At 39.6% G+C, this 19,285-nt stretch overlaps 1 protein-coding gene across 1 annotated transcript; it reads right to left on the bottom strand.

The window, feature by feature from the left end:
• Positions 1 to 2,402: 2,402 nt before the first annotated feature.
• On the bottom strand, positions 2,403 to 15,104 carry LOC108103309 (ras guanine nucleotide exchange factor P). Its single transcript, XM_017208732.2, has 2 exons — positions 14,023 to 15,104; positions 2,403 to 4,599 (listed from the first exon to the last, which is right to left on the bottom strand). The coding sequence occupies exons 1-2, from the start codon at positions 14,427 to 14,429 to the stop codon at positions 3,657 to 3,659; spliced, it is 1,350 nt and encodes a 449-aa protein (XP_017064221.1). The 5' UTR covers positions 14,430 to 15,104; the 3' UTR covers positions 2,403 to 3,656.
• Positions 15,105 to 19,285: the final 4,181 nt, after the last annotated feature.

A 19,285-nucleotide genomic window follows, 5' to 3' on the forward strand; every position in this document is an offset into this window, starting at 1 on the left:
CAACGTTGATCTTTTTATGGATAGTTTCATTCCATAGTTACGGCACAACACTAAAATGATATTAACTATATGATTACCAAAGAAGAGAAACAAAATGACCTGCTTTTCTTAGAATTTATTTGCAAATTGTTCACTTATGACCTTCGCTAATGAATTATCACACTAAAAGCAACTCATAATAAATACGTACGACTAGGCTCTGTATATTTAGTTCATATGTTTGTCATTTGTCATCCAATACATGGTTACTTGCACTCACATTGTGAGCTGTTATTTCTCTGTTGCGGTCTATATATTCCATTAAAAAGCACTTATGTATCCTTAAACTCCTCTACATGTATGTATATACTAAATATATATATATATATAATCTCTATGAAGTTAAATCATTTGGAACATTCAAATTAAAAACGAAAGTGTGACTTCAATTCATTGATAGGAAATCAAGTCAATATCGTTTTTTATATATAATACGTAGGTATGTATGTATGTATGTAATGTGTATGTGCTAGAGAGACTGGTCCATAGATTAAGAGGTATTATTCAGTTGGCAAATCATAAATGGCCCATTATATATACTTCTGTTCCCCCAATTCGATCGATCTGTTTAAGGGATAAGCAAAGAAAAGGCTTATAATAATAATCGCAAAATATCATTTAGAATATAGGAAGTCTTGGCATATTTTCCACTGTCTAGAGATCCCACTAAAGTCTACTAACTACCATAATGAATCCGTCGTACTAAAAACCACAAATCTTTTTTGCGAAGGCCAAAAATCAAGAGTCGTTGAACGAGTGCGGCATTGGCGAAATAAAAACTGAAAACTTGAAGCCCCAAAAACCGAAAGAAAAAAACTAAGCCGAAAGCTAAAGCCAAAGACCCATCTAAAACACGGAGAGCGTCGCTCCAAAAAGTTGGCATTCAAAGCGAAAATACACAGAAATTCAGTCAGCGGAATGCAGTCAACGGAACAGTTTCGAGTGTGTGTTCGTTGATCGTTTTGCTTTCAATAAATTTGACCCCCAAATTTGTATAAACAAAACAAAGCCAGCCAGCGGCTTAACCCTGGGCTAGGTCAACAGCAGACAAATTTTCGGCTCGCAGCTATGACGATGATCTCACAGGCGCACGCAGCGCAGATATTGGGCAATTGTTATCGATAATGGCCATCGAAATGGGCCAAGAGCAAAGGCACAAAAGAAATTCGATAAAAAAATTAAAGGAGTTTCAAAATTTCGAATTAAAATATAAAAGGAAAATGAATCTCAAGTTCTAGAATCCAGGAAAAAACATAAACAAATCGATAGCAAATACATTTATCGATGTAAATCAAATGGAAATGGAAAAGTCATATCACAAAAGCTATGTCTAAAGATGCATATCAAACCAAAAACCAACCATCTACAAGAACCAAAGAAACAAAATGAAAACTTTTTGTAATATTTTTTTGTATAATTTATTTTGCCTTTGTTGCATAGCTTTGAATGCTTAATAGTTGGCCTGCGACACGATCAATAGGGGATCGGGCAGAACACTATATATGTATGTATATATTGGTTTAACTATGTAGTGTGTGTATATGTAGGAATATTAACTAAAATGGAAATACATATGGATAATGTTCACTAAACGTGTACGTACATAGGCTAAGTAATTCTTCTAGTTGAAAACGCACAATAATTACATTATCATAATAATTACATATCAAAAATAATCATATCAAAAAAACTTAAGCCTTAAAAACAAATTGTGTGAATTGGGGACAACAGTAGAAGAAGGTGATCGGTGATCGGTGATCGATGATCAATGATCTGCTCTCAATCTCCCTCACTCTTTACAGATTCTTTGAGTCTTTGACTTTCCCGCCCTTTAAGGTATCGAAATACTATAGCCTATCAAAAGGTATATCATATATAGTTTTACCGTTGGGGGAACAGATTGTTTTGTGGTCTGGTTTCTTTTGGGCCGTAAGACGCGAACGAAAACAAAAGCGAGAAACGTCAAACGAAAACGAAAGCTTAGGCGAGGCGAGGCAACTTATAGAAAATTAAAAAAAAAAAACATATATATATATCTTCAAATATATATATAGATATATGTATGTATAAAATCAATGAAAGCCAAGCGAGCGAAAGTCGAGAGATTCTCTCTTTCGCCTCTCTCTCGCTAAAAGAAAGTACTGCTCGCATTTTCTTCTACACAATTAGCTTTGTTTTTGTTTTTACTAATACTAAATGTTCATTTTACACATAGATCATAATATTCATGATTTTATGCCTGGTATATGTATATTTTTGTAGTACTTAATGTTTTGCTTTTTTCTTGTTTTTTTTTTCCTTTTTAATGCTAACTTTTTGTGGTTTCTTTTTGTTTAGCCAAAAAACTTAAAATTCTATCACAGCCGTCATTTTTTTTCGAAGAAAAAATTGTTTTGTTTTGTTATTTTTTTGGGTTTTTTGTTTGTTTGTTTGTTGTTGTTTGTTTGTTTGTTTGCCTTAAATTGTTTACTTGATTACTACTACTAATTATTACTTCTATAATTTGTTAATTTGCCCGATTTGTTTTTAAATCTTTTTCAATGCACTTTTGTTTTTGTTTTTGAGGCTTGCTTTCAATGTTTTCAAAAATTCTAATTGCACTTTTTTTGTATATTTTTGTGGTTTTGTTTTTCGATTTTAGTTTTTTTTTTGTTTAAATTGCTATTTAAATTTGCTTTCATGTCTCAGTTTTTCTTGTCAGAACATTGTCTTCATCTTGTGTTTGTGCAGAGGCAAAAATAAAATAATAAATGAACTCTTTTTGGAAATTTATAAAATGAAACCTTGCTTTGTTTTAGAATTTTGTTGGGAGCTTTGGGAGGAGGTTCTCTTTGTTTTGCTTGACTAGGAGAACTTGCGGGGTTTTGTTTAAAAAAATATATATATATATTTCCTAAATGCAATATATGTTTTGATATTTTGCGTATGTGAGATATTTGAAGGTATCCAATGCATGTGTGTGGAAAACGAACAAAAATTCAGTAGGAACACAAAATTTGAGATATTGTTTTTGGTAAAGCAATGTGGAATGTGCTTGGCTTATGTAATTTACATAGTTTTTGTTCAGTTGGAAGTTTAATGTACAATTTTCCTTTGCATTTTCACTTTCCTCTTTAGATATAAAAACGGGGAGCTCTCTACGAAACCGAAATGGAAACCACAACTGAATTTTTGTTGATTTGTTACATTTATGGATTGGTTTTGTTTTTAGTTTTTAAATTTAACTTATAGATTGTTCTGTTTTTTTTTTTTTATTTGTTTCTGCTGTTTTGACTACAAATTCTTTGATTTTTGTTTTTGTTTTGTTGTTTCTGTTGTTTCATCTTCTTTGCCTATAACTATATTTTTTGTGTATTTTTTTGTTTTTACAAATCGCGACTGCCATTAATGAGTAATACTGGCCAAACCGCCCGAATCTTCTTCATCTTCATCTCGATTCCGTTTTATATATATATATATATATATATACATGTTTATATATATATATATGTATATAATAGCTTAGGTTAGTAGATGTGTCGTAGCCTAAATGTTGCCTTAAAAACTCTATGCAAGTGTCTTATATAAAATCTAAACGCTTTAATCTTTGTCTGCTGCTCGGGGATTCACTGGTACCTTCATGTCTCCAGCGAGGTGACCACCAGATTGTGGAAAACGCTGGCCGACTCGCTCATCATTGCCGCCTGTCCGCATGAATCGCTGCTAGCGCCGCTCGGCGGCGTCGGCGTTCCCAGCCTCAGAGCGTCCATGATAACCTCGAAATCCTTTTGGTTTTGATTCATATCGAAGTCGACCAGCTCCAGGTGATGGTGCAAATGATGATGATGGTTGAGATGATGATGGTCATTCAGCTTCATACGTTTGCCACCAGAAACTTCGACGCCAGCGCCTGCTGCTCCTCCGATTCCACCGATTCCACCAATTCCACCAATTCCTCCAACATTCACATTCACATTCATTCCCATACCCAAACCAACCACGTCCAATGGACACTCCTCAATGGCGGAGATCAGACGCTGCGGCGGTATATAAAACTGGGACAAGGCCTCACGCACCAGCCGATCACTTTCGTCCTCACTGCTGCTATTGCTCCTCAATCTCTTCCTGCTGGCGGACAGTGCCGCCTTCTCCAGCTGCTCGGCACCCTGGGTGATCTCTGGATCGATTAGCAACATGGGTGCATTGATGGCGCTCAGTTCCCTGTCGAGTATCTCCAGATCGTTGACCAAATTGCTGCTGGATAGGTGGCGTTTCCGGTTGTTCACTCGCTCCGATGCCGAGCCGGAAACGGATAGCGGTGCCGAATTGGCCGCCTCGGGTGCGGATGCCCCAGCTGGCGCCACCATCTGCTGACGTTCCGGCGGCTGATTCTCCATGGAGCAAATGCCACCGCGGCCCGATGACGACGAGGATCCGTTTGAGGTGGAGATGAAGGCATCGCCGTAGGATGAGGACTTGTTGTTATTGCTAGTGCTATTGCTGGCCGGCTTGGCGTCGTCCATGTTCGGCTGGAAGAGATTCTCACGCGCCAGTTCGGTGGCTGAGCCGCTGTCGCTGGTTCTGCAAAAAGAGAGAGAAAGTGGAAGGGAAAGTTAGTCAACGGTCGGTGGTAGAAATACAAACGATAAATGTAGGGAATACACAGCTTAGCTACTTTTAAGATGGAATTCATAATTGCCAATAGTTCCTCCTAACAACTTAAAGTATCTCTATCTTGATCTAACACATCATAAACCTAAATCCCTTCCTGGCTTTAACCCACCTATCGATGTCACAGAGCTGTGTGCCAAATCAGTTAATGGTGTAATCTGGCCATAAACATTTCAACGCCCATCGATAATATAGCCAGGGCCAATACCATACCAAACCCAACACCCAACACCCACCCAGGATGTTTGTTTCCAAGGGCTTTTCCAAGGGGTTTTCCAGCGATGGGTGGTGGATTTACGGGAGGATTTGAGCGGGTAAGCGGGTGTCTTCGGGGGGTGCGCTTTTAATTAACTGGGCCAACAACTGCGGCTGGCACCGGGGCCTTTTTGCCTTTCTTGGTGACCAGCAGCGAAGTGAATTTCAGTTAATTTCTCTTTCAATAAAAGCACCCCTCACATTTCCCTCACTTTTCCTTCAATATGGCAACCATTTGAAGTAAAAAAAAAAAGGCAGAAAGAAGATGTGACTGCGCTTCGGTCGAAACCAAAAAACGAAACACGAAATAATAATGTTGAAACAAGTCAGGGGAAAATGCCAATGTACAGAGAGGTAGGAAAACAACTTAATGGGTTTCCCATTTCAGTTTTAGTTTCATTCGATTGAAGATTCCTATTCCTTACAAGCTTAAAATGCAGTTCTAAACATAATATATACCGCGTGAAATTGTAAATGTATTACCTAGTATTAGGTATTAAATCCAAGCCCCCGATTAGCCACCTAATTTGTGGAAATTCATAGCCGTGTACAGGTGGAAAATACAGAGGGGAGCCAGCAAGTACATATCGATATATATATATATATAGGAAAGGAGATGGGTGGGTGGTGGGTGGCTTGGCAGGGCAGGCACAACGCATTAAAATGCGCAGCTGAGCATGTCAATGTTGACTATTAAAGCGACGCAACAAAAGCAATACAACTGACAACAAGAATGGCAAAAGCAGCAATACCAAGGGACTAAAAAAAAGAGAGAAAAAAAACTACAAGATGGTTGGGGAAAAAGCGAAAGTATGGAGGAATCTGTACAAAAACAAAAACAAAACAAAACGAAACGAAACGAAGCCCAAACGAAGAGGCAACAAAAAATCGCTCAACTTATAGAAACCAAAAAACCAGAAAGCGTACAACAAAGGGGGCCAAAAGAGGGGCCAAAAAGAGTAGGCAGGGGGCAAAAAGTGTGTTAGTTTCGTTGTTTCTGTTGTTGCTGTTGCTGTTGCTTTTAATGCACGCGCAACCGTTAACTTGAAATGATGGACGGCCAAAACAAAATGGGAGCAGCAAGAGCAGCAAAGGCAGCCAAGAGAGCAGCAGTTGCTGGCCAAATGAGGTGCCAAAAGGCAGCGCCAGAGAAGATGGCTAGCAGAGGGGGCACAAACTGATTGCACAAGTGGCCCACAAAGCTACGCTACGGCCAAACCGAGTTAGACAGAGATATAGGGAGTGAGAGAGAGACAGAGAGAGGGCCAGACCAGCCCAGGGCAGGCCAAGAAGTGGGGCTAATGGCTAATAAACTCGGTAGGTACTGCCCAGGCCCAGCAGACCCTCTAACTGGATTGATCAGAAAATAAGGGCATCAAGTGCATATCAAGCCCACCTCGTATTTATGGTCCATTTCCCAGGCCAAATAGTTGAGAACCCTATAAACCTTAAGGCCCTCAATTTGTCATAGTTACCAATACACTCGACTTCCCGCTTGTTGCCAAGTGGAATTTGCTTTGTTTTTCACCACGTCAGTTCCACTTTTATGGCAAACTTCAAGTTTATGACTTACGAAAATACTATTCTACATTTTCCATTTCAATAACGGATAACTGACGAGAAGATACAATCTTAAAGATACACTTCACCATCCGTTAATGACACACTTTTCAAAGGCCTGTGAAATACAGAATGAATCAAATCCGAAATTCCCAAAGGAAGATGAGTTCTTATATAGCCTAAAAATAACCATCTTATATCTTACGTCCTGCCTTAGTCACCGGAGGCAGCTTAAAGTTATTAATACAACTGATTAATCATGAGAAACTTTGGATTTATAACTGCTGATCAGCCTGTGACGTCATTCGTCATTTGATTCATTCATAACAATACGATTTTATATAGTCTTATATGCATATATATTCCTGTAGCATATGCTTGATAGCTGGTCAAAATAATAATAAAAAACAAAAAACTTGGTGGGGGTTTTTCACTTGTAGTTGCTTTCCCTCCCTGTCCTTCTTTGTCTCACTCTGTCTTATCTGCCTTTTCATTTTGCGCACGTTTTCGATGCTTTTTTTTCGGTCTTTTTCGTTTTTGTGTTAACCACCCCCCAAGAGTCGCTCCCCTGTCCGTGCCACATTAAATATGTGTGGCGACTTCCTCGCTGAATTCAAGCAGAAATTGGGGCACACTTATTACGCGTTAATCTCTTGCCTCTTTTTCCCCCGGAAAAGTAAACTTGGTCAACCTTTGGCTGTGTTTGCACACCCCCCCTCTTCTCCACTTTACTTTACTTGGGGCGGGGGGGTTTCCAGTTCAAGGCTCTTTAACCAATGTTTTTATTTGTGTTATTACACAGTCCGTAGACATAAGCAAGCCTTCGGTTTATATCATCGTTTAATTCGATTCACATTGGGAAATATTCACTTTTAAAGGGAGCTTTTCCTAGATGGAGCTAGAAATCTTAGTAATTGATCTGATTCTTACTACGATTTACACAAGGTTGACCTGTATTTCGTTTTTGATTAATCGAATTGAAATTCGTTCTCAAATGGAAGAGACGGGGGCAAGGAGCACAAGGATTTTCCCTGCTGCACTTGAGAAGGGGTAGCCAGAAAACGGGAAGAAGGGAAAGCGGAAAAGCGATGGAAAAGAGCGAAAGCGGCAAAGAAAGACGAAAACGTTGTCAAACGACAAGTGCACACAAAAGCAAAGGAAAAAAAAAACTGAATTGAAAAAAGGGGAGCGACGGCACAGGAGGGGGTGGAAAAGGGGCGCCAAGTCGCGAATGTAGGACGCTGTTGGGGGTCATTGAGCGCGCTTTTGACTTGGTCCGTGTATGCGGAAGAAGGGCGGCGAAAGAGGTGGCTACGATTGGGTAGAAAGAGTCGGAAGACTCCGAACAGTGTGCGACGAGGGGGGCGGCAAAAGTCAGAAGGGGCCTCTGAAGAGGGGGCGTGGCATAAGCCACATGGGGGCGATGGCAGTTTCGTGTCAAAGACAACTTCATTTCACAGTCTCCTTTTCAACAAAACGAAAAGGAAAATGGACAAAAAAAAAACCCAACCCGCTTGCAAAATTAAATAGGCATGTGGTTGAAAATTCCGGAAAAAATCCCAATAAATAACCATTCAACTTTAGAGTTCGTATTTGCAAATACTCAATAAAACGAGTGAACAATAACTACTATATAATACGAGTACATAAGATATAGCTTTCAAAGACAAAAGAAAAGTCGGAACAGCTCAGTTAACTTGGGTTCGGTTCGTTACGCTTCGTTTACGTTTGTAAATTCAATTACAAATACAACGAAGAAAAAGTAACTGAAACCTTGGCACCTGAATTGAATATATCCCCAGCAACACCTCAACTTTATCACCATCCATCCGCACACGTCGTGTATCTCTCTATCTGCTTATCAGCTCGAGCATTTCTCTGATAACTCGATTGCCGCAAAATAAGCGCGAATCGGGTATACGCGAAAAGGGGGTAACGACGTAAGCGAAAGACGCGAAAGGGAGTGAGAAATGCGCGCGCGTGTCGCAAGGTTGGTGGGCGGGAACTGAAAAACAATTAAAAATAATATAAGCAGGTAAACAATAACAGAAACTAGTTGCTATTCACCCAATCTTTATCCCACCGCCACTCTTCTCGTTCGCCGTCTTGACTTGTTCTAAATAGTTGGCAAAAACAAAGAGCAATTGGCATTTAGAGGAATCCTAACCGAACTACTAATAACTAATGGATTTTAAAGAAACCAACTAAAACGGGGTGACTAGTAGTTGGTGGTGCAATTTGCGTTACCGAATAGATCATGAGATGGAAGAAAAAAAAGAAACGGCAGCTCACGAATCCAAAATCCGAATCGGAATCACAATAAAAAAAAAACTAGAGAGAGACAAGAAAGCAGCCCCCCAAAGACAGAAAGAAGCAAAAAAAAAAAAAAAATAACAGAAAACTATAAAAACTTCGTCGCAGTCGCAGTCGCGAAATTATTACGACGACGCCACAAAATGGGGCGGCCTGAGTGGGTTACACAAAATGCTGTGCACTGCCATCGCACTACCACAGTCACATACTACTACACTAGGCGATGATGTCTGCCGCTCTGCGGGTGTATGGGTGAGTGGAAGAGTGGAAGAGGAAGCAGCATTGGACACGAAGAGCACGGTGCAGGGAGGGGAATCCCCGGGCTGAAAGGGGGCTTCTGAAAGACGGATGGGAGATTGGCGATTGGAGAGGGAGATGCGGTAAGCGATTGGATAAGAGCGTCTTTCAGTTGGGTATATCGGTCGATTTTTCGGCTAGTATTATAATAAATGTTTTGGGATTGTAACTAGTAAGACATTAACTAGTTATAATAATTCATATTCTTGTAATATTTTTATTGATATTTAACTTTTAGAGATGATTAGAAGTCTATATTTTAGTTATTTGGTTTTAATTCGTTGACTTTTTGTTGTTTCACTTTTATTAAAATTTTTCTTTCTCTAGCTGCTATGTTTGTCTGGGTTTTTTCAATATTTTTCTTCATTTTGTGCTGCCATATTTTCCTGTTGCTGTGCTGTGGCTGCTTTTTCAACTGTTGTTGGTGCTGTTGCTGCCGCCTGTCGTTAACGCTCTTGTAGTTTCTCTGGTTATTGTTGTAGCCTTTATTGTAGTTGGTGCTGCTGTTGTAGTGAGCGGCAGAGACGACGTCGACTGTTGCTTGGCGTAATGTCGAGAGTGTTTAAAATGCATAAAAAGAAGGCAGGCGCAAGCAGCAGCAGCAGCAGCAGCGGCGGCAATTTGTATGGATTTCATTTCAGCGAGCGGATGCATAAGCAATGAGCAGCGTGGATATTGTGTAGATAAACTTCCGAAACTACCACCAAACTACAACAATCTCGAATTCAACTTATTCAGATTCAGATTCAGTTTGCCACAAGCCAGGCAAATATCGTGATTTGAAATACCGTTTCGATTGTGACAGGTTCAGTTTATGATTATGATTGCATTTTTATCGCCATGCAAATCAATCGATCAAAGACGATAAGCACACGCCAAAGGATGTCCGAATATCAGCGATAACTTATCGTTCATCGCCATCTCCGCCACATCCTTCTTACAAATGCCCACGCTCCACGTTCCACTTCCATCTCCATTTCCACCATCATAATACCCAATCGCAAGCAGCCCCCTGTGCTTATTTCAATTTCACCGTTTAACATATTTTTGTCCGTAATTAAATTATCGATTGCAACTACAGGAAAGCTACAGCAGAGTAATAATAAGCACATGAGCATAAAATACACCGTACACACTTTATTCCACATGTGCGTACGTATGTGTGTGTGTGTGTTAGTGTAAGCTTTGTGTGCAAAGGGGCGAAGAGAAAACATGTCAAACAAAGCGCAAAGCGCAAAGCAAAGACAAAAACAAAAAGCAAAAGGCAAAAAGTAAAAAGCAAAAGCAAAAAACGGAAACGCGAGGCATCAGCAATGCTGGCCAAAAGGAAAATCGGCGATGAATTAACTTTGCAAAGCGTGTAACGGTATGTTGAATTGTTTGTTTGTTTGTTTGTTTTCTCCTTTGGCTTTGGGCTTTGGCTCTCTGATGAAAGAAAGCAAACGAGCGGGCAAAAAGAAGCAGAAATAAAGAAAGCAAGCTTGCTGATGATAGAGATAAATAGATTATATATGGCCGAGAGAGCAGGTGGGCTTAAATACCAAAAATAAAATAAAAAACAGGAGGCGTGGTGCCAGTTAACGGTTAAGGAAGTGCTCATATAGAGAGAAGAAGAAGCCAAATATAAAACAATTTGTTTTTATGGAAACTATAGCCAAGCGTAGTTTTAGCTAATTTGAAAATTTAAAAGCCAATCACCGTTTTTTCAATTATTTCTTTGAACTGAAAACCCAATTTTTTTTGTTAATTTATGGTAAAAAAAAATCATACAAATGTCTCCGACTGCTCAACATATGTTTCTTTAAATTAAAAACCAAAAAATGCAGATATAATTAAAATATAATACAAAAAAATAGGCTAAAAAGAGGCAAGACGCAGCGAACGTGTGGAAGAGGCAAGACCAAAATAATGACACACAGACACATGCATATATATGCAAGCATGTATGTATGTATGGGTGTACAAACATTTATGTGCTGGCAAAGTCTGAAGGTTTAGTGCACTGTATGCTGCTGTTGTTGTTGTTGTTGGCATGTGCCCACAAAAAACGAAAACAACAACAATTGCTTTGGCTATCATCGCCTCCTGCTTGTTGTTGCGGCTGCTATTTTTTTTGCTTTTTGTTTTTTGTTGCAAGTGGAACGTGATTATTTCAACGAGCGCACACCAACGGCAGATACAAAAATTAAAAAAATATAAAAAAAAATGTCAGAGACAGAGCAGCATTTGTCTGTCTGTCCGTCTGTCTGTTTGCATATATGTATGTATGTATGTATGTATGGATGTATGTATGTATGTAAATTCCTATTTTCTGACTTTGATTTCTTTCTGCGTTTCTTTTATTTGTTGTTGCTGTTTTTTTTTTGCCTGTTGTTGTTGCTGCTGTTGTTTTTCTTGTTTTCGGCCGCTGCGTGTGTGCATTTGTGTTCCTGTTTTTTTATTTTTATTATTTCTTTTTTTTTTCGTTGATTGATTAAGTGGAATGTTTGCTGTTATCTTTGGGGTTTCAATTGGTTATTGGTGGAATATTTAACATATCAATTGGACATTGTTTTCAGTGCTTTGAAAAGTTTTTTAAGATATATCTGCAAGCCTATCTATGATCAGCTTAACTTTAGATTATCTACACATAGAATTACATGCCTAATTACCCAATTATAAATTGCTAAATGCTCATTTCAAATTTTTGAACTATCTGGGCCCTTTTCCTAATTGCTGGCCAAAAAAAAAAAATACGGTTGGAAAAATCCCAACAACTTTTTCCATTGTTTCCGTTGAACCCACTGTTTTTAGTTTCGTTTTCGTGTCGCGTTTTTATGTCTCTGAGTATCTGCTTTTAGCTATGCTTCGCTTTTGCTTTGGTTCGCTGCTCGTTTTGCGCTGCTTTTTGCCTTTGCTTTGGGTTTTCTTTGGTTTTTGGCCTGAGCTTGGCCTGAATGTTGTTGGCTATGAAATATGCCGCTTTCCTTGTGTTTGTATCCGTATCTGTCTGTCGGCATGTACGTACGTACGTATGTCTATCCCCCATTGTATCTTCACAAGTATATTCGTATCTGTCGGATTGTTGCTGCAACATTGCAGTATCATCGGCATTGAGCCAGTGGAAAGAAGGGGGCAGAATGGGCTGAAGGGGCAGGGAAGGGCAGGGCAGACCAGACCAGAGCCGGATAGACGGATAGATAGTCCTTATGGAAGCCATAGCAAATGCTGTTTAGTATTTGTTGTATTCGCTTGTATTTGGGACTGGCCTGGCCTGGCCTGAATAATTGCATCATCGTTGGCAGCAGCAGCAACACTACCAAGCTGACACTTTGCACCAAAAATTAAATATCAATAGTTAAGTATTCAAAGTCCTAATTCTACATGACTTGCCTTTGCATCATAAAATATCAGTTAATCGGTTAAGTTTGTTGCCAATTTACGGGTTCAAAAACCCTTTTGCAGTTACTATCTGTCAATAGTCGTTGGGTTTTGGCTATATATGTATATACTTTAGCGCGACACCTTGCATTATCGCGTTTGCTTACTGTTGAGCTTTCAGTTTTAACTACCGCAAATGCCACGCAACTGGGAAAAGAGCAAAGTCGCCCACTCTCAACTCTTAACCTTTAAAACCCAGGCAACCGCACATCTATATATATGTACATCTATATATGTATATATATAGCAATATATATATATATATATACGTACGGGTACAATACGCACCACGCACTTTAAAAGGGCAAAAACAAATCAAGCATCCGCCGCGTGGGCGTCGCCCCCAAGTTCACAATTCACATGACATACACACATCATTATCATCATCATCGCCATCATGACCACCACCAGCTCATCACAACGATGATGATGATGATGAGTGTAACCTGCACTGGAGGTTGAAATAATATTGCGAGATACACTCCACCCACTCGTATAATGAGTTAATTTATTTGGCAAAATTTACATACTGTATCAGGTATCAAAGGGTTTTCGGTCAGATGTGTCGGGTTAAGACGGCTTTTAGCTTTGCTTTCCCACTGTATTGTCGATTTGGGCATTTGGCCATCATTTGGGTGGCAGGGGGGTGGGAATTCAAAAAAGCAAAGTGCGAAGCAAATGCCACAGAATTGTGTCTCTTAATTGGCTTGACTGGCAGACATAATTGCTGAATTGCAAATCTATTTTACTTGGACTTAACTACTCAACACAATCACAATGCTCAGTGTGCAGTTTTCGTTCTTTTACAAATATTTCCAGCAAATATGTAAACAAAATTGGTTTAAATGGTTTATGCGCTCATCTTTATCATCACTCTAACAACTTTTCCAGCTTCTAATCGTTATTTATGCCCAACCAATATATATTCAAAAGGCTCGTTAAACCGAGGATTCAGTTAGGGCGTTTGCCTAACTAACTACTTGAGAAGATTTATTTAGTTTTGAAATGCCGGACACAGTGACTTACTAAGGGGTTTTTCGTGGCTTTTACAGACATATTGGTCATAGCTTATTGAATAACTGCATTTAAAAATAGAACCAGGTAGCTGGCAGTTAAGTAAGGCAACATCTACTGACTATAATAAAGGGTAATGTCTCTTTCCAGTTAGTTAACCTTTTCAAGATATATCAAAAGATGTGAATATCTTAGGTAATAATCATAGATTTCCTCTTAATCTACCTAATAACCTACGCTAATTTATCTTCTAAAAACAATTTTCCTGTAACACCATTAGTTCCCAGTTAGTTAGGTAAAAATTTATATAAAGACCAATTAGTTAGACTAATCTCTGTGGCTTTTTAATTAAGGTCACTTGCTTATAGCTTTCCCCTACAAATACTATAGGTAGTACTTAATTAGACCAATAATTTCTGTTTCTTGACATATCATCTATATAATAATAATATAAAATAATAATGAAAAACTCACCTGGGCAGATTCTGTAGGTAACGCATCTGCTTCTCGCGACGCAGCTCGTCGGTCAGTCGGCAGTAGGTGTTATTGATGCAGACGCTGCGGCGAAGATTCGCCTCGGAGTCCTTGATCCTCTCCAGCTTGTGGGCGCACAGCTGGAGGATTCGCTTGCGCTCCTCCCGCTGCCGCAGCTTTGGCGAGATCATGGGCACCCGCGACCGATGATGATGATAGCCAATGGGCGGGGAGCAGCGCGGTGGTCCAAACATGTCTGAATCTTCGTCACTGCTGCTGCCGTTGTTATTGTTGTTATGGTTGTTGTTGTTGTTACTGATGCTGATGCCGTTGATGCTGTTGTTGTTGTTGGTATTGCCGCTGCCGGCGTCGTTTGCAGCTGCGTGTGTGTTTGTGGGCAAGGTCATTGTGCGTTTTTCAAAGAGCAAGCGAGCGAGCAAGCGTGTGTATCGAGTTTGTTGTCTTGTTTTTGTTTATTGTGTTTGTTGGCTTGTCTTTGGATATTTCTTCCTTGGGAGAAATCAACTTGGCCGTCTTCTGCTTTGATTTTCAATTTGATTTTGATTAAGTTGAGTTTCAATAAGTCATTTGAATTAAGGAAATCACACACAGCCAGACACACACACCGCTCTCTTTCCAGAGCTCTTTTTTGCTCTCTCGCACTTGCTGCTGTTGCTGCTTCTTCTTCTTCCACCGTCTGCCTTTGCTTTTGTATTTCTTTACTTTGCTTTTTTGCCTGAGATTTCACTTGGCTGTTTACCGTTAGTCGCGCTGTCCTTGCTTTGCCAAAATTCAAAATAATCCAGGACTTTTGAATTTTTTGAGTTTTTTATTAAGATTTTTGCACTTGTTCTTTTCGCCTTCACACGCAACACAGAAAAAAATTCAACAAAAATTGCTAAGTTTATTTGTTTGTTTTTGGTTTTAGGCACACAATTGACTCGAAATTGCAGAGGGCGGGGGTGTCATCAAACTGTTTCTATTATTTTCGTAGTATAAAGTTGGGGCTGCGTATAGTGTCCACCGTTCACCGTTCACAGTTTACCGCTGATTTTTTACCCAACCGCACACGTCGGCGCGGCGCTCTTCACTGCCGATACGGTGGCGGCGGTAGCGGCCAACATCTGTGTGTTCTGCCTGGACTGGCAGCGACTGCGACGCAGGCAGCGAGAGTTTCTCTCAATGTCTCAGCAGTACTGTTGAGATGCACTGTATTCTTAACAGCACTGTTAAGACTCAGCGTTCTTCTAACAGCGACCATTGTGTCTTAACATTTACGATGGGCAGAGCGAGAGAGAGCATCGTTTACAGTGACAACCACTGTGTGGTTGTAACAGCAACGCGAGCAGCGGCGCAGGCAGCGGTAGCATGAAGAGAGTGAGAGCATACGTCAGCAGTGCCCACAGATGTTAGCCGTTGAAACGGAAGTGACGGCTTGCCTCCTAAGAGAGCAACTAAAAGAGCGAAACTGGCCTACGTGCGTATTGTTTATATACACACAGCTGTGGCAGATATAATAGCATGCTCTCCAGAGCGTTTAACTTTGATTTAAGCTAGCATCGCCACACGTTTTAGATATCTTTTAACTTGCTGGAATAATGTTCTGATGTTGTTTTTAATTTCCTATTTTATTGAAGGCAGTTCAGTTACTCATTTTCGATGTGTCATTATTTTTAGCTGTTATTTTTCGCACCGCTGCTGTGGGAATATGTATATGTGTCGCAAAGATTTCTACTCATTTGTAACGGAAGCAAAACGCTGGTCAGTGGGTGGTGTGTTTGTGTGGGTGATTGGGTGGTGAGCATAATTCGCACAGTTGTTGCTGCCACTTTATTATGTAAAAAAAAGTGACTTTGGCTGGATTTGAAAATGCAAAATACTTCCTAGGGCAATCATCCTCACTTGAGCTAGTTACTAATTAAAGATCCACGCGAATGAACTGGAATAATTCGAATCCATTGGAATGCCATATCAAGCCTAAGGTTAAGCGGTGACCTCTTCAGTTTAGTAGTTTAACTAGCTTAAATGTGTACTTAGACTAGAATATACTTGGTAAAAGGTATTCTACTTATTTTCATTTCAGATGATCAAATATGTTTATATGTATGTAGTTGCATGTGTATGTACATATGCATGTACGTATGTATTTATGTATGGGTTTACTGTTATTCCTTTAAGGCTTCATTTTTGAATGAATAAATCAAGACTGAAAACAACCATCCCTCTCCCTTCTCATCAATTTCAAAGAGTTCAACTTAATTTACAGTTTTAGAATGATCCACAACCATAACGGTCACAAATAATCAAAACAACAACAATTGTGAGGTCAGTTTCGGTACTTATCAGTGTGTGTGATTATGTGTGTACTTCTGTTTGTTTGTGTGCGACGAGTACAAAGAGACAATGCAAATTTGCACTTAAACAAAGAGAGTGCGAGTGCGGGTGCGATAGAGAGGGAAGAGTTCATGAGCGTGCGTTGTGGGCTGAATCGGGAGGGCGGGGGATCTTTGTTTATCATTTTTGTGTACTATTATTAAAGCGCCTATGACGATGAAGATGACGTCTGCTGTGGTTTTCGTTGCTTACGATGACGACATACAATGTTTGCTAGTGTTTGTGCAAAATGTTTATAAAATACTAAAAATTGCCCAGTACTTGCTGTTTGTTTATTCATATTTAAGCTTCTGCGAAACAAAAGCCCCGCCAATGATGATTCACATTCGCCAGAGGCTGTGGGGAAAAACATCAAGAACTTTATCAGCTAATTGTGTCACAAGTGGTGGACAAATAAACTCAAAACATTTCCCCCTGCGCTATTCTCGGGAAAGTGCTATCAATTTTAGCGCTCTCTTTCTAAGAATTATCAAAACGGGAGATAATTAGTTAAGTATCTTAAAACTTCAAATCAAATGTATGTATGTATGTACATATGTATGTATATTGTGAATGGTAGAAAATATCTCTGTGTCTTATATCACTATAATCCAGAGGAAATATCAAAATCGAATAGTTTTCTGTCTTTTCATCTCTTTTATGATAAGCCTTTTCAATCCACTTTCCCCGCTCATTCGGTGCATTTGCAATTCCATTTCAACTGCCACACGTTTGGCGCTCTTTTGCATTTTCTTCGAGTCGCCCAGATAAATTCGGAATTACGTAATTAAGCGGCAGCAATGACAGCAACAACGGCAAGACAAGAACAACAAGCTAACAATTAAGTATTTATTGCTTTCAATTTGCTGCCCGATAACAGAAGAACCAAAAAACACAGAGAGAGACTGGAAAAAATAAGCAGAACAAAGTAAATAAAAACCGAAGCGCGCACACACACTCTCAAAGCGCTACCTGCGGCTAGCAGCGCAGTCGACGTCGAAATCATTTTGTTTGAATTTCAAGATGTTTTTAGTGTATTGCCTTTAAATCTTTTTTGGTCTGGCTTTTTTTTTTAATTCGCAGGTAAACGTAAGTCACACGCTAAGAAAACGAAATCGAAACTTTGCCAAATGCGAATTCCAATTTCATTTGAAAGACCATCAGCAGCTCCATTAATTATTTATTTATAACATATTTAAATTCCCCAATCTCTTCCTCTTCCATTGTCCCATTATCCTCCTCGTCCTCTGCATCCTCTGCAACCATCTTCTAGTTGATATTTGCGCTCTTTCGTGCTCTCTCTTTGGCGTTGCCGCTCTCATTGCAGTGGCCACTTCAAAACGGAGTGCACAGTGGGTAAAAAAGGCTTTTTGCAGGACTTTCAGGACTTTTCATATATTTTCAAAATATGTATATACAAATTAATTTCAATATGTTTTATAATATGTGATCCAGATCTGGCTTATAAATAAACCCAACAAACACCAAAACTATTTTCTACAATGGATTACCTCCAAACCCTTTGAAGAGTAACACATCAGCGGATTATGTTGGATGGCGGGGATTGTTGAGGATTATCTATCGTCTTAAAGACTAGCTCTCATAAATATTACAGTACTTTACCTGGCAAGAATGTTGAACCACAGGTAAATAGAGCTGACAAACCACCCTAGGTCAATGTCAACTCTATTTTACAGCCCACAGACTGTGGCTGGAAATTTCGTTTTATTGCATAATATATGATATTTTATTTGAAATTTTAAATGTATTACAAATAAACTAAATAAATAAAATTTGGATATTTTCCTTTATTTTTTAATACTTATATTGCTTTGAATTTTTGTAGAGTTGGCCCACTGTACCGCGTGTGAATGAACGTATAAAAAGTGAGAGCGTCGCCTGCTCGACTCATAAACGAAAATCAATGACTCCCAATGCGGCCCCCCTCTCCCAACCCCTCGGAGACCCACGTTTTTTGGAGTGATAAATGCCGCCTCAGCGTCGTCAGCAGATTTCAGCCTGCGCATGTTTGTCGGCCTGCAAACACTCACAAACACAACCAAACATATCCCTTTATGTTTGTTGATTTGGCTGCATTTAAGAAATGACTGTGTTCGGGGCATTGTTAGACTTTTAGTCGTTTCAACTCTATTTCAGTGGATTTCATCTGTCTGCTAGAAAGAAAGAAGAAGCCATAAGCACACGCATACATACACACAGACAGTTGCCATTTTTTACCATGGTGGTTGTTGTTTTGCCACTGGAACGCATGTTTGTGTGGGTATTTATAATTTGGTCAAGAAAGCAAAAAGAAAAAAGGGTAATGAAAGGAGCTCATAAGCACGGAGAAAAAAGTGCATATTTTTCTCCTTAATTTTATTATATGTATTTGTGAACTCAACTTAAAAAGATAACATATATAGTTTATATGGACTTTACCTATTTTAGGCATTGCATTTCTCTCCGCTTCTTTTGCCTAGTCTCCTACATTTTTTGTTTTGGCTGCGAGAGAGCGACTCTTTTTGGTCTCTTTGTGTTTTTATGCTTTCAGCATTGATACGTGCCACTTTTAACATACAGACAAAGCAGTAGAGGGGGTGCAAGGAAGTACAAGAAGACAGTGGAGGGGGGTGGAGTCAACGTGTGGGGACAGCTGGGTGAGTTTGTAATTAATTGCGGCCTTGTCTCTCCCTCGCTCCCTCTTACTGCCACGCTCTTTCGCGCTGAGAAAGCAGCCGCCAACAGTTTGTTTTCTTTTCTCCCCACTCTCTTCGGGATTTCCGTCTCATCAGGGGATGGGAGGGGAGGTACTGGGGCTGGTCGAGAGGGTGGGCTATCGGCCTACTCTTTGTCTAGTCGCCAATCCTCTCGCACTCCATTCCATTCATGC

The sequence above is a fragment of the Drosophila eugracilis genome, unplaced genomic scaffold (assembly GCF_018153835.1).
Source record: "Drosophila eugracilis isolate 14026-0451.02 unplaced genomic scaffold, ASM1815383v1 contig_2167, whole genome shotgun sequence".
Classification (NCBI taxonomy): Eukaryota; Metazoa; Arthropoda; class Insecta; order Diptera; family Drosophilidae; genus Drosophila; species Drosophila eugracilis.

Excerpts from the sequence above, each read along its gene's own strand:
- LOC108103309 (XM_017208732.2), bottom strand. The coding sequence starts at position 14,429 with ATGACCTTGCCCACAAACACACACGCAGCTGCAAACGACGCCGGCAGC. Across the intron at positions 4,600-14,022 it reads TACCTACAGAATCTGCCCAG|AACCAGCGACAGCGGCTCAG; the intron begins GTGAGTTTTTCA and ends CTCTTTTTGCAG.